The 14,608-nt window shown below is 40.8% G+C and overlaps 1 protein-coding gene across 4 annotated transcripts in view; it reads left to right on the forward strand.

The window, feature by feature from the left end:
- Positions 1–144: 144 nt before the first annotated feature.
- Positions 145–14,608, forward strand: part of DNM1L (dynamin 1 like) — a 36,409-nt gene continuing 21,945 nt past the window's right edge. For 2 of the 4 annotated variants that reach the window (XM_063154082.1, XM_063154081.1), the window contains exons 1-2: positions 146–321; positions 11,404–11,551. In XM_063154082.1, the coding sequence (XP_063010152.1) occupies positions 220–321; positions 11,404–11,551 (250 nt within the window). In that variant the 5' untranslated portion in view covers positions 146–219. Of the gene's footprint in view, positions 322–11,403; positions 11,552–14,608 lie in introns of all 4 variants that reach the window. The other 2 variants (XM_063154080.1, XM_063154083.1) reach the window with 2 other exon arrangements.

A 14,608-nucleotide genomic window follows, 5' to 3' on the forward strand; every position in this document is an offset into this window, starting at 1 on the left:
CCGGGCGGGGCCCCTCAGCCCCACGGCCTACAACTCCCATGGTGCCCTGCGGCGGCGCCGGTGCGCGCGGCGGGCGCGCAGGGGCTGCCGGGGGCCGGGCCGTGCGCGGGGGCCGGCGCCGATGGCGGCAGGCGCAGGGGGCGGCTGAGGGAGCCGCCGGTGCCCGTCGCGTCCATCGCCCGCCGACGCCTCGCCCGGCCCGTCCCTTCGCCCGCCGCTATGGAGGCGCTGATCCCCGTCATCAACAAGCTGCAGGACGTGTTCAACACGGTGGGGGCCGACATCATCCAGCTGCCGCAGATCGTGGTGGTGGGCACGCAGGTGAGGCGGGCCGGGCCGGGGGCGCGGGCGTTCCCCTCCCCGAGGGCGAGCTCGGGGTGTCCGTGGCGCTTCCGCCGCCGCCGAGCCGCGGCTGCCTCCGCCAAGGGCACGGGGGGACGCGGCGGGCGAGGGCGGGCGGGGCGCCCTCGGTGCCCGCGTTCCCCCCGCACGCCCTCGGCGGCTCCGCTGCCTCAGCCCCGGCTGCGCTGGGAGCGCCGCCCGCCCGCCGCCCTTGGGCGCCGCTCCGGAGCGCTTGGAGCGGCCCGGGAGCTCCGCGGGGCTGCGGGCAGGGCCGGTGCCCCCGAACCACCGAGGGGATGCGGGCGGTGTCGGGGATCCGGGGAGCGGCGGCCGCCCCGGTGCGTCAGCGTGACCGCCATCGCACCCGGTGCCTGGCTTCCCTTCTGGGGCAGCGAGGCCCGAACAGAAGGGATGTGCTAGCGGGACGGCATCGTGCGGGCGTGAATGGTTGTCCTTTCCTTCTTGTGCCGTTCGGACACAGCTTTGTCTGAGCTGGTGTCGGGGGTGGAGGTGAGAGGCGAGGCCGGCGGCTGTTGGCTGCAACAGTTGCAACACGTGCGTGTGAGCTGGTAATGCTGCTGGGCTCGCAGATAGCTCAGGGCCGCTCCTATCTCTTCAGATGGGATGCTGCTCTACAGCAGAACTTTTGGCAGCTGAATATGCCTGACCAGAGCTGCAGCGGTCACAAAGGAGTAGCAGATGAAGCTAAGATTTGAAGCTAATGGATCTCTCATTTTGTTTCTGTGAAATTTAAATGTGTGTTGAATGGGCTGTGCTCCTTGGCAGTAGCTTGCTCATCAAAGACTTCAATACCAAGCACTCTGTACTCAGGATTTTTATTGATAAGTTAAAACACCAGCTGTATGTGTAAATACAATGGCATTTTTCTATGTAAGATTGAAAAAGTATTTTTTCCAGTTTCACTTCATGAAGTGGCATTTTTTAAAACTACTTTTCAACAACTCTGTCCCAGTTATCTTTTCCTAGGTGTAAATACTTTCCATAAGTAAATACAGAGAGTTAAAGCAGTATTGACATGTTTGCCTTCATTAGTCTCCCCATCAGTATCAATATCTATTCAGTGCTGTATCCGTGATATTTATGAGCACCCTTGAATTAGCATGAAGTTTCCTATCATGCCAAAACAAAGTCCTCTATGGACTCCAGAAAAATATCTGTCAAAATATCTAGCAAGCTGTATTTTGGGGTGTTTTTGTTTTAGTCAGGGTTGTTGGAAGAAAAAAATGTCTTTACTGACATAATAATTCCATAGATGGTTGTTTTATGCAATTAGTTTAGTTGAAATAAAATATTATTAGTCTGTCAATTTGGAGTTAGCTTATTGGAGACCATATTTCTAGAGATGTGTCAGATATGGCGTTAGAGCTGGTATTTTTGTTGCTGGTAGCTTTTTCCCTTTTTTTCACATGTGCCTTTTAGACAGTGTTGTTTCTTTGTGAAGTGCTGTGTGGCCTTTAAGTTTGTTCACACAGCTGATGTATCTGTAGCCCACTGGCATATGCTGTCTTTGCTTTTTTGTCTGTGAATAATATTCACAATAAACAGTCTTGAATTTTTCACCTCCATTTTTCTGTAGGAGACAAATGCTGCCATTTCAGGTTTCTGTAATTCTCTGTTAGTTGAGTTATGCTTTTTTGCTTTCAATTTGCCACTTGCTTTTTTTAAATGACCTTTTTACATATTCAGCAAGGAGAGGAAAAATGCTTTTTGAAGTAGTTTTCTGTTTATTTTTCTGTCTCTTCTCTACCCTTTTGTTTATTTGTGCTTATGTCTTTCTCTGCTTCTCATTCTGTGCATTAAGTTAATTCTTTATTTTCTAGAGTATTTAGGACTAGAAGCTGTTTATAAGCCTAAATTCTATTTCCCATGTTCCCTTTCCCACCTCTGTTGTTTGGGATTCATTTCCTACCTCCCTTGTGCCCTGAGCAATTGAAATATTTTAATTTTTCCCCTTTCTAGATACATTTTGGTGCTAATTGTGAATTGTTTCTCAGAAAATTTTGCACATCTAGATGGCCTCCTGCACTTGTAGTGGTTTTCCTGTCATTCAGTCATATGAGAATTCCTTCTCATTCTCCCCATAAATATTGTGTAAGTTATTTCTGTATCCTAGTACAGGGTCATTTAAGAACTCAGAGGACACCTTCAGACTGTCAATTTTTCTTCACTGTTTCAGGGTTTTTCTGCCATTTCCAGAGAGGTGTTCTATTTTTTCCCCAATTCAGTATTCCAGTTCCATTTTTAGAACTGTATGACTGAATTGCAAAAAAAAAAAAAAAAAAAAAAAAAAAAAATAAAGCGTCCAGGTTAGGGATATGATATAAAAATATGAGTTCATAATGTAATACTCAGTGTTCTGGTTTATACAGTTGCTTCATGCTCTATATTTTAAGGGATAACAAGGTGGTATTGAAGATCCTCAACTAAACACATTAAAACTACAGTAAAGGAGGCAAAGGGATGAAAAGTGATTTGGTTAATTATGGACTTTTGTGTGGATAGGTGGTATCACAAAAATTAAATGCCTACACTACCAAAGTGATCATAAGATTTAGAAGAAATTCAAGAAAATCAGCCAGACAACAAAATACCTGCCTAGAAATAGGTAAAAATGAATTGTCTTTATTTTTTGTATCATTAATTCCTGGAATATGTTTGGGGCTTTTAGTAGTCATCAACCTGGTTTTATACAAACTTTAGTGTCAGCTTTGTAGCAAAATTCTTCTAATACTGACATTATAAAACACCTTGTGGGCTTTATTTGCACTTGGTAGTTTGAAGTAGAGATATTGTAGTGAAATTGATGTAGCAAGTGATGGAATTGACAAGTGAGATTTTGGAGTGACCTTTCATATGTACATTTATGGAGTACTTTTGCTCGGTGTCATTTTGTGACTAAATGGGGAGGTGTAGTTTACAGTATTTAGTTTACAGTATTTATTAATTAATAAATCCATTCTCTTGGATTTTCCCCTGAGATTGCCTCACAGATAAGCATTGCAGTTATTCCTTTTGTTTTTACTGTTTGGTGTAAGTGTGCTTGATGCTGATGCTAAACCACTTTTTACTGCAAGGTGGAAGGTTTCTTGATGTGAGGTCACAGCCTGAGCACGTGGACATGTATAAGTTTATGTCCTGGTAAGATAAATAGTTGGAAGAATGCTAATTTGGCTGTTAAAAGTTGACAGCAGTGGGAAGGTGATGTACAGCCCTGGCTAGTGGGATGAGGAGGTGAATCCAGCCGATGCTATCAAAGCATCCTGTCTGAGAGAGACTGGCACCTTTGGCTGGAGCTTGAGGTGTTCTGCAGAGTTTGTGCCTTTCCCTGGCAGGGGAACAGAAATTCAAACGCTCAGCTCATTCAGTGTTGGCAAAAAGCCAGGTTGAGGTGGAGGAAACTCCAGTTTGTTCCAAGCAAGGAGGAAACCCCATGCCAGGCACGGCTGTGTCTCCCTCCCTCCTCTCTTGCTGGGTTGGTTTGGTTTTTGTGGGGTTTTGTTCTTGTTGTTTTGTCCAAGGATCTTTCTGGCAATTCAAGCAGATGCAAAACCCCATTTGTATCTACCTTGGAATAGAGGATGTAACCAGAGCATTGCTTCCATGCTGGCTGGGGACAGTTTGTTTTTTTCTCCCAAATGTTTTGCAAACTTCCTGATTTCATTTGTTTTTTTTTTTTTTTCTTTGTTTTCACATCTGACATTTACAGTCTCTGGTTTTGGGTGTAACTGTTTTCCTTTTTTTGCCATCCTTTGCTTCTGTCAAGTCATGCCCTGACTGTTGTGTTTGTTTCAGACAGGCAGCAAAGTGGGGCTGACATTAATTAGCTATTTGCATTTACCAGACACAATAGAAATGTTACTGCTGATGTGATATAGTGCAAACATTTAGTGTTGTGCTGCTTCTATTCTCTGATGGGCTTCTTGTGTTTCTGAGCTGCTGAACTTTTTGGGTGCTGAAGGTTTCTGTGATTGGAAGGATGGCATTTCACTGTTTTTATCTGTAGACTTCATGTGAATTAAAATAAAATTGTAGATCAAATAACTTGATCCTGCATTTTATGATTCTTAATATGAGAAATTATTAAACACCATGTAGAGGATATTAATTTCATTGTTTGCAAATGCCTGGTTATTTTGGAAGAGTGGAGAGTCTGCACAGAATTCACAGTTGTAGAAGGATGTGGATAAAGAAGTCTTGTGCTTCTCTTTTCTTGTTTGTGTGCTTTGTTTTGTTTTGATGCTTTACTGCAAGGGCCCTGTTCTGTTCATCTTGTGATTGGCAATTGTTTTTCTTGGAAAACTGGTGTTTTAATTAGACCAGGTGAATCTTGTGTGTTGTCCAGGGGGCACAGTGCAAAGAAAACATATTTTCAGGAAGATGGAGGGGAAACGAATTAAAACAGCACAGGCATTTGATTTTCACAATCTGGAGAGAAAATGCCTGTGTAGTTCTTGGAAAATATTTGTTTGTACAGTAGCCAGAAGGTTGACTAACTTAGAGATTTGGGGCTTGGGTTTGTTTTAATAATACTGTTGTTTAGAACTTTTAAAATTTGAATATGCACGTTGGTTTTATTCTGATTTACTTTACTGCAAGTCATGAATATAGCAGTATCCACAGTACTGTGTGAGGTCAGGGTATCTGGCTTGCAAATGTGAATCTTCAAATACCTGAGTTCCATGATGGAACTGAGAGCCTGGAACTTGTTTCTACTTAGATGAGGCATTTTTTTTTTCTTAAGTGAATTATTGGAGGGCTTTGGGAATTGATGTACTGAGGAAGAAAACATCTGCTGATCATTGCTGTATTTGCTGTTTGGCACTTGGCTGCACTTAGATATGGTGTAAATGCAGGATTTCTGAAGAGTTTGGGCTGAGCTGTGCCAGTTCTGCCATTCCTTAGTGCTGGTGCATAAGCTGCTTTATGTGGAGTAGTTCCTGTGGCTTTGCATCTCTCCATGACTTACTCAGAGCTCTTGATTCAAGTACATGGGGAATGCCCTGCAGGAACAAGAGTCTTGTAGTCTGGACAAGATCTTGCATGTGTTTTGCAACAATGAGCAGTGCATTATGCTGGTTTTACTGCTTCCTCAAGTTGGGATCAGCCTCTTGTTTCTTCTGCATCTTTTAGAAGCGTTATTTTGTTTCAAACAATGTCTTAAAATAGTCCATTTGGCCTGCTTATAGCTTTAGCATTCTTTTTTGATTAGTAAATAAATTTTTAAATTTGTTAGCTGGTTAGAGCCAGCCTAGCTTGGGGCATTCCTAGTTTGAATAGGAAAATTTTGTTATCTGTTCCAGCTAAAGCAGTTCCTTTGTGGAACTGCTGTGAAACTACATGTGTACTCACCTTGTATTCCAGAATAATTGGTATTTGCAAAATAAGGAAAGAAAAAGAAATACCGTTGTTCTTTGGTTATAGCAGGCTGAACTCTTCCAAAATGGCTACTGCAAATAACTTTTTAAAGCACCAGTGTGTGCATGACATCCCAGCACAAGTGCTTTTATTAGCTTTTATTTCCCAATGATAGAGTGAAAATTTAGGAAATTCTGTGTGTACAGATTGCCAAGGGCAGGATTTACTAGCAGGAATTTTGTACTTGTATGGCAGAAACTGCAGCATTGCCACCATTCCATCCCAGATGCATTGCTTTCCTTAATAGAGAGCTCCTCAGGATTTAGTATGTCTCATTGAGAAGTTTCTCTTTCTTCACAGCTCCTTACTTGAATGTTTGTATTGTGTCACTCCAAAAGTCAGGGAATTCTGACATCACTATCTCTGTTTTCTTCTGCTCTCCTATAAAAAGTCTGTGTTGTGTTGCAGGAGTTCTTTGCATTTTTTTCCTTATTGCATGAAATAGTAAAAAAACTTATCCATTTGCCCTGTTCTAAAGCAATGAGCTAAATTTTACACTCCTTTCAACTAATTTTTTGTTCAAAAGTTTTTCAATAGTTTATTGGACAAGGCTTTTTTCCCACAGATGTGGAAGACAAAGACTTTATGAAGTCTAGAGATAGACAAAGGAAGGCAGGAGATTCTTGTAAGATGACTTGAAGTTGGTTGCAGCTGATTCAAGTCCATGATCATTTTAATAGTACTTGAAATATACAACAGTCACCAATCCAAGCATGTGACTGTAAGAAATTTGATAGTTCTTGTGCATCAGTGAGACTCCAGGTGAGCCTTGTGTTAATTTGCCTGCTTGCTTCATGGGCTTCAGAAGAGTAAGAGCAGACTTTGCTTATTTACTGAGCTAATTGGTGAGACCCTGTGAGCTAAAGGACAGTGAATCACAAGGGACCTGGCATTCCTTTAAGGTCAGCCCCGTGGAGCACAAAGCAATAGTCCTTCCACTTGCTTGGGAGAATGAGTGGAGGTTTAAGGAGAGCAGAATTGAGGGAACTCATGACTCAGCCTCAGCACAGCACACTCGTGCAGGAGGTGGAAACAAGGACAAGCTTGCTCAGGGATATAAAAATCCTGCCTGCATGGGCAGAGATGGTATTGAGAAAGCCACTGTTAGTGGTAAGGGCATCAAAGGCAGCACTGGATCAGGAGTTAGGGAAAAAGAGAAATAGGGAATTAAAGGCTTCCTGCTGTCTGTGACAGGTGATCCAGGGACAGTGAATATGGAGAATGCTGAGGTGCTGGATCCTTTCTTTGCCCTTCTAGGGTCTTGTAGGCCTTTGTCCCTGTAGGCAGGGTTTAAAAATGGAGAATAACTCAGTGCTGCAAGAGGATTGGGTCAGGGTTCTTTTTTTGATATGGAGAAAACATCTTTGCATTCTGTTTGGTGTAAGGAACAAGACTCCTAAAATAGCAGCACTAATGAGGATTTGGAAATAGAGTAAGAAAGCCAATGAAGTAAATGGGATGGGGTGAATTTGAATGGTTGTTCAGAGTGTTACTTCAGCATTTTCCAGATGGAGTCTCTTCCATCTGACTTGTCAACAGCCCTAAAGTGTTTTTGGAAGTAACATCTCTGGCTGTTAATGAAGCTGGACAATTATAAAATCATGCACTTGCTGTGTGTTCTGAATTCCTAAAATTGTGGTTTGTAATGCAGCAGATTGTAACTCACATTTTCTTTTAAGAATTAGTGTAATGGATGGGAGCAAATGCCTTTTGATACTTCAGTGTGCACAGTTGAACCATGCAGGGACAAGTAAAGAAGAAATGAAGGATAAGGAAGCAAAGCAACCCCACGAGGACTGTTAAAAGTAGAGGTGCTGGTTATTTGGAGTGGATCACAATTCTTACAGCTCACAGCTTTTTAGTTTGGGAGGGTAAGTGCACAATTGTTTCCCAGTGACTGCCCTTCACCCTGATTGTCAGCATCATCTTCAAGTTAATCTAAACCAGAGATGAGCATGGAGAGGTGTTTGTAACAGGTGTTACAGAGGCAGTGAGAGTGCTGGTAAGGTTTCAGCACACTCTGACAGTACATAGCATGTAAAATACTGAAGTCCTGTCTGCATCATCTCTATTTCTCTTAGTAATTTGGGGGCAAATGGTTTTACCATCCACCAGACACAGGTGTTTCTCTGTGAAATTAATGGTGGATGGCAGAGCACAGTGTAATACGCTCAGCCATGGTAGTTTGACACAAAGGTTAGAGGAGGGACACAAGATGTTCCTGTATTTTCCCCCCCTCCTTTTTCTCTGAGCAGCTTCTATTAAGTTCCTCTAGGTATCACAGCTAGTAGATATTTCAGGTTAGGATCAGATATTGGTGTCCAGAGGGAAAATCTGCCTGATCACCTATGAAAAGCTAGAGTTTGTTAATGCTTTTTTTGACCCATCATGAAATGAATTTGTGGATTTCAGTTCACGCTTAAAATTACGATGAGCATTTTAATGGGATGACAAAACAAGTGTGGTACTTCTGCAGACTCGTTCCTTAAAATTCCTTTGGTTATCAGTGTTAGTGTCTGTCTACATCTATTGTATGAAGGACTGGCTGAAGTGACTTGGTATTCTTAGCAGACCCACATCCCTTGCTTCCCCCTCACAGGCAGAAGAAGATCAGCTTTGTGTTTGCTGCTTTCTGCACCGTGTTCCCAGACAGTTCTTGGTAATGGATGCTGAGGAGTCCAGATTAAGAAGTGCGTCATTAGATAATTGTATTCCAGCAGCAGATTGCTTTAGTTGGGAGTGTAATGCAATTTGCAAGAATTTCCTGATGCAGGGAGCACTGCAATGTTTCATTTAGTGTGTTTGCAGAGGATCCAGATTGTTCCTTCCCCATCCAGAGGTAACTGGCAGTGGTGTAAGGCACAGTGGTTTGCTGCTATACAGAGCTTGGTGTACCCATTTTAGCTTCCTGCATTCCCCCTCCTTTGGAAAGGCTGAAGGGCAACAGTGTGCAGCAGCTTGTCCCATGGATTTTGGTTTCCTTTCATGGTGAGGTTGTTGATAAGGATTCCTGCTATTTGTTACTGTCCCTTATGTGCTTGGATTAAATGTTCATGAGAAGCCACTTCATCTAAGTCTGATCTCCAGCCTTGTGAGACTGAGTCATCATTTTTCCCATGCCTAAAGAAATCTTGCTCAAGAGGCCACAGAATCCTCAAGATTGGAAGAGACCTTCAAGATCATCTAGTCCAACCATCAACCCAGAATAATCACCCCTAAGCCATATCCCCAAGTGCCACATCCACACATCCAGATGCCTCTTAAAATTTGAAATATTTTTAATAAATGAAGCATTGGTCTTTGTTTTTTGTTTTGTTTTTATTTTTTTTTCCAATGCAGAAGATGAGCCTCTATCATCTCTCATGTTATTGGTTAGGCATTTCACTTGTTTTAAGTAAGTTTGTTGGGAAGTGTTTTGTTATTTGTCTCTGTGAAGTTTGTTTTTTCACGGTCTATAATATCAGTAGTTCCTCAGAAGTGGGCCAGAACAGGAACTTCCTTAGGGAGGCTTGCAGACCTAGTTCATGCTTTGGTCAGGTTGTACTCAAGTTTTTTGGTAAGAGTTCAGTGCCCAATGGTCTGTTATAAGGTGCTTGCAGGGAAGGTGCCCAAAGCTCATTTGGAGAAGGACAGTTGAAGAAAATTATTAATAACTTTCATGGGAGTCTTTTGAAGGAAAAACAAATCCTAATAAGGCTGCATTTCTGCTTGACCCTGCTCTTTTTCCAAGTATTTCTAAACCATTGATCATTGATCTCACTGCTGTCAAATGTGATTTAGATTTACTTTGAATAATACACATAATCTGCATTGGTGTGTTATTTACCTATTGAGACAAATGATATTTTTGATAAAACATCTTTTTTTTCTGGGCCATAAAGCCTATACAATAAAGTGGTACAATAAAAGAAGGCTTCATTTGTTGCTGTTCAAACTTTATAGGGGTTTGGCCTTGTATTTTAATATTTATTTTGTCTTTTTGCATACAAGCTCTATTTCAGTAGGTTTTAAAGCTCTCATATAATATATTGGTGTCTTGTTTTACTGCACTAGTAGAAATGTACTGTCTGATAGTAACATGTTGCTTGACCTCTAATCTATTTTTCAGTTTTAGAAAAGTCACTTAATGTCACTAAATTTGTGAGATTTAAGGATATTCATCAGTTTTTTTATCATGTTATGCTAGATTACATACTCATAATTTGCTTGAAGTCTCAGATCTGTTCCTTCAGAACTGGTAGGCTGAGTGGAGGTTCTGTAGCAGTTACATAATGCACATTCCAGCTGTCAGAAGCATCTGTTGGTTTCCTTTTTTGGTTTTGTTTTCTTGTTTGTTTGTTTTTTGACAAGAGAATTGTTTGGTAGTTGCATTAAGACAGAAATATTTCCTAGATAGTGGCAATGACTGTCAGAGCAGGTTTTCTCATGGCATCACTATGTAGACTTAGAGATGCAGAAAATTGGAAGAGTTCAATGCAGTGTTATTAAAAAGACAAAATCTTCTCAATCAGATTGTTATGTTGACATGTCTGTGTCTATTTTTTATTATTAATTTTAACATGGTTTTTGTCTGGAATCACTTTTGAGACCCAGGTTTTCACAGCTGCTGTTGGACCAACTGTGAATCTTACACAAAAATCCTGCAGGAGAACCTTTTAAGTGTAGTCTCTCAAAGAATATTTGTAATTACACAGCCTTTTAAAAGGCTGTAAAAAACAACTGTATTCTTTGAGAGCCTATATTTAAAATGTTCTAACTGTAAAAAATGTTTTAACTGTAAAAAACCAACTTTTTACGGTTTGTTGTTATGTAAATACTTAAATATATATATATATAGAGAGAGAGAGAGAGAGAGTGCGGGATGCCATGAAACAATGTTTGTTTCTATGTTTAGGGTATAAAACAATGTCTGTACTTACCAAGCTGATACAATATATGATTTTAAAAAAATAAAACAAAAAAATCCACAAAACCCAAACCAAACAAACCCCAAAAACCAACAAAAAAAAACCCCAAACAAACCCCCCCCATCCCACCAAACCTCAAACTGAAAGGATATAACATTGTAGCAGCCTGTGTACTCAGGTATACATAGTTAATATATGTTTGTGTAATGGCTGCTGCTGGCATCAATACAGCCAGGCCTTGTCAATTCTAACAAATACTACCTGAAGGTTGAATTCCTCAGTTTACACAGCAGTTTTGCTTCAAGATGTTGGAATATGACATAGTACTAGACATCAAATTTCTTTCTGAGCATTGTAAAGAAAAGCTTTTTTTTTTCCAGAAATGTTTCTGGAGAGTTTGATAATTGTGGTAGAAAATGTTAAATAGGAGATTAATTTTTTTGAAACCTACTGTGAGTTTAGTTTGACTTTAAGGGATAAAAGCCATGGGACAAACCATGTAGAGGGAAATCTGTTGTGAGTATCCCAAGCAGGTTTAGGCAGTTCCTGGCCTGTAGCAGCCCTGTGTCCCTCAGTGCCTGTGCAGTGGCACTGCTGTGTCTGCAGGGAGTCTGTCACATGCTGCTCTGTGGCAGAGAACAAGACAGATGAAAGCAAACTAAAACATCACAGCATTTTCATGTCTCAGAAAGTAATGTAGCTGTATTCCACTTTTCAGAGCAGTGGAAAAAGTTCTGTGTTGGAAAGTCTTGTGGGGAGGGACCTGCTCCCACGAGGGACTGGAGTTGTCACCCGGAGACCCCTCATCCTGCAGCTGGTGCACGTTTCCCCAGAGGATGGTCGCAAAGGAGCTGGAGATGAAAATGGTGAGTGTGATCCAACAATGAGTTTTGCCTTTTTATTAAGCTCTTTCCTGTCCTTTGCAACAAAAAATCGGTTGCTCTAATCTCAAAACTCTAGGATGCTTTTTAAAATTTGCTTGGAAGAAAACACAGCTGTTGTCACATCTGTTTTTTCCATTTAGCAAATGTCACAAAGTCAAAATCTTTTGGATATTCAAAATACCTTTAATGTTTTAAGCTTTCCTGTTCTTGGGAATTTCTTTTGACAAAAATGGCATTTCACTTGTAAAGATAATTGTCTGGAGTGTAGAGAATGTGATTTTCTTATGTGTGTTTTTCATCCCCTCCCCTTTTGCAGTTTAGGTATAAGGTATTTCATTGAGGGGGTGATGAGTATGAGAGGTTTTAGAAGGAGGGTAGGAAATAGGTGAGTTCTGGAGAAATGAAAACAAACTTGTAGTAGATGCAAACAGAATTGAACTGACAAGTTCTGTAGCTTACACATGCCACCCTACTGGCTTGCACTGAGAGACTTCAAGCGCATCAAGCAGGGCATTTTAAATGTTCTGTGGTTTTTACTTTGAAGCTTGTCTTCTGTTTTTGGCTTCTATTTTATCCTTCAGCAGATCAAGAAAGTGATCTCAGTTGTCCCTTGGGAGTTTCAATGCTCATTTTATACCAACTAATGCTCCTGATTAGGAGCAGCAGGGGTATATCCACCTTCTGATTTTAAGATAGATGTTAGCTTTTTTTCATGTAGACAATAACAACTGCACAGGCTTTTGTTGGCATGATAAACTTGGGACTATAAATACTAATTCTCATTGGGTTCAAATTTTTCTTAATTTGTTTCTACCAATAGTAAGTCAAGGTATCAGATGTTCTTTACAGCATTTATTTTTCTGTAACATTAATGGCCTTTGATTTCTGGAAGGACAGTTAAGTAACTGTCCACAGTATTGTGGTGTTTGAAAGGTTTAAGCTCCAATCTTAATCACTGTCGCATGCAGAGAACACAGTTAGAGTTCATTACAATTAGTATGCAAACCATGTGAGAAATTTTAGGGACAATTCAGGCTGGAAATTGTTTCAGGAGACCTCTAGCCCTCAAAATAGGGCCAACTCTGAAGTCCAGACCAGGCTTCTCTGGTCTTTATCTGCTTTATCTGAAAACCTTGAAGGATGGAGAATTGAATCTCTGTGCAACTTTTAGAAATGGCACATTTGAGATCTTTAAATGCAATTTTACATTGCTTGTACTGTGCAGTGTATAGTTGGTATTTCTAGAACTTCTCAGAATGCTTGCATTTTGAGTTGTAGGGTAAAATATTTTCTTGCTTTTCTTTGCTACTTTACAGGTGTAAAAGGAGGCTTTGTAATTGGAGTATTCTGAGTCAGGGCAGAGCCATTTTGTTTTAGGTTGCATTTCATTTGGGAATTTGGATTTTAAATTAAAAATTAATAGGGATGTTGAGCTAAATTATTATTTATGATGCCCGGTTAGATTTTTTTGGGGAAAGCAATCAATATGTAAGATGTTAATGTTATAATCTCATTTTGTTCTTCTGAGAGAGATGTGGACTTGTTTGGTAAGAGCAGGCATTTGATAAGAAGAGACATTATGATTTACCAATTGAGTTTGAAATGTCTTCTCTCCAAAATTGTGGTTTAAATGGTGGTGTCACTGATCTGGTCTAGCTTATGTTGTTTGTGGTGTTACATCTGAGAAGATGGGATCAAGTAGCTTGGGAAGAAAAAAGATGACAACCTCTTATCCTGGCTGTGCTGTGCAGCATTGTAGTAAGTGCCATTAGAGGTCTACTTGTAGAGGTAATTTTATCTGTACTGAGGTGGATATTGAGGTAGGGTTGAAGATGGATTTGGGATTTCCCAGAGGGAAATAGTCTTGCAGCAAAGGATTTTATCCACATGAGGGATTTCTTTACAAGATGAACATTGGACAAGAGAGATCAGTCTTGGCATGCTGCTCTCTGAATGCTGGCATTGAACTCTCTGTGCACAGATAGTTTTGTACAACTCTCTCTTCTCTTTTGACTTCTGTTTTGTGGTTGTCACCTGTGTCCATCATAATGCTTGCTCTACTGGTATTGTATATTAACACAGCCATTTCAAAATAGCTGCTACTCTGTGGTTCTTACAAGCTTTAGTTTTATAGTTTTACCTCTGTTGGAGTGTTGGCATCCAGAAAGCTTTCCAGTTTTTAACACAAAGCACTTTTGACTGCTCTGCTGTTCACTTAGGGAGGGACAAGTAATACCCTTTGTACTGTGTGCAATAAATCAAGAAAGTCAGAAAATACCAAAGATAAATTTTCCATTAAATGGGAAGTTCTCTATTTTTATAACAGGCTGATCTGTATATTTTACAGAGAATGTGTGTAATTTGATGGGAAGGAAATGTTCTCCTCATGCTTTTGCTGTTTATTGTTGGCCTCTAGTGATTCAGCACATATGGTGTGTTTGATGTGATGATACCACACTGTGGTGTTCTCTGATCAAATTGCAAGAGAAGCAGCACTTATCAGAGAACTGGGCCTGGTCTTGTGAATTATTAAATTGGCCTTGCAGTGAAGACCTTTAATGGTAGTTCAGAAATGGAAACTGAGAGAGAACATACCAGTGGCCAAGTAGTAAATGCTTAAAGGTTCCTTTTTTTCATTTGTTCCAAGATAGGAAACTGAACATTGTTCAAATTCTGAGCAGACAGAATTAATACAGGGCACAGGAATAATTAATACAGATCCATTGCTTGATAAATCAACATTGTTTTGTTAGCCTTTTGCTCTCTACTTCAGATAAGACTCTCTTACCCCTCATGTGGCCTGCTTCACTGGGCTTGGCTTTGTAGAAGGACTAGAGAGAGGAAGAGCTTTCCCTCAAAAGTGTTTGCAGTCTAGTTGGTTTAAAGGATGGGAAAAATGGTACAACAGGTAGTATTTGGGAAGTTCTCATTGCCATGCTGCTGGAAATCCTCTATGGATTTCCATAGTGGAAGAGGTGGCCTTTTATGACTCCCAGCAGCTTCTCCCATTGGAAGTGAGTAACATTTCTATTGCTTTAG

Source organism: Melospiza melodia, chromosome 4 (genome assembly GCF_035770615.1).
Source record: "Melospiza melodia melodia isolate bMelMel2 chromosome 4, bMelMel2.pri, whole genome shotgun sequence".
NCBI lineage: Eukaryota > Metazoa > Chordata > Aves > Passeriformes > Passerellidae > Melospiza > Melospiza melodia.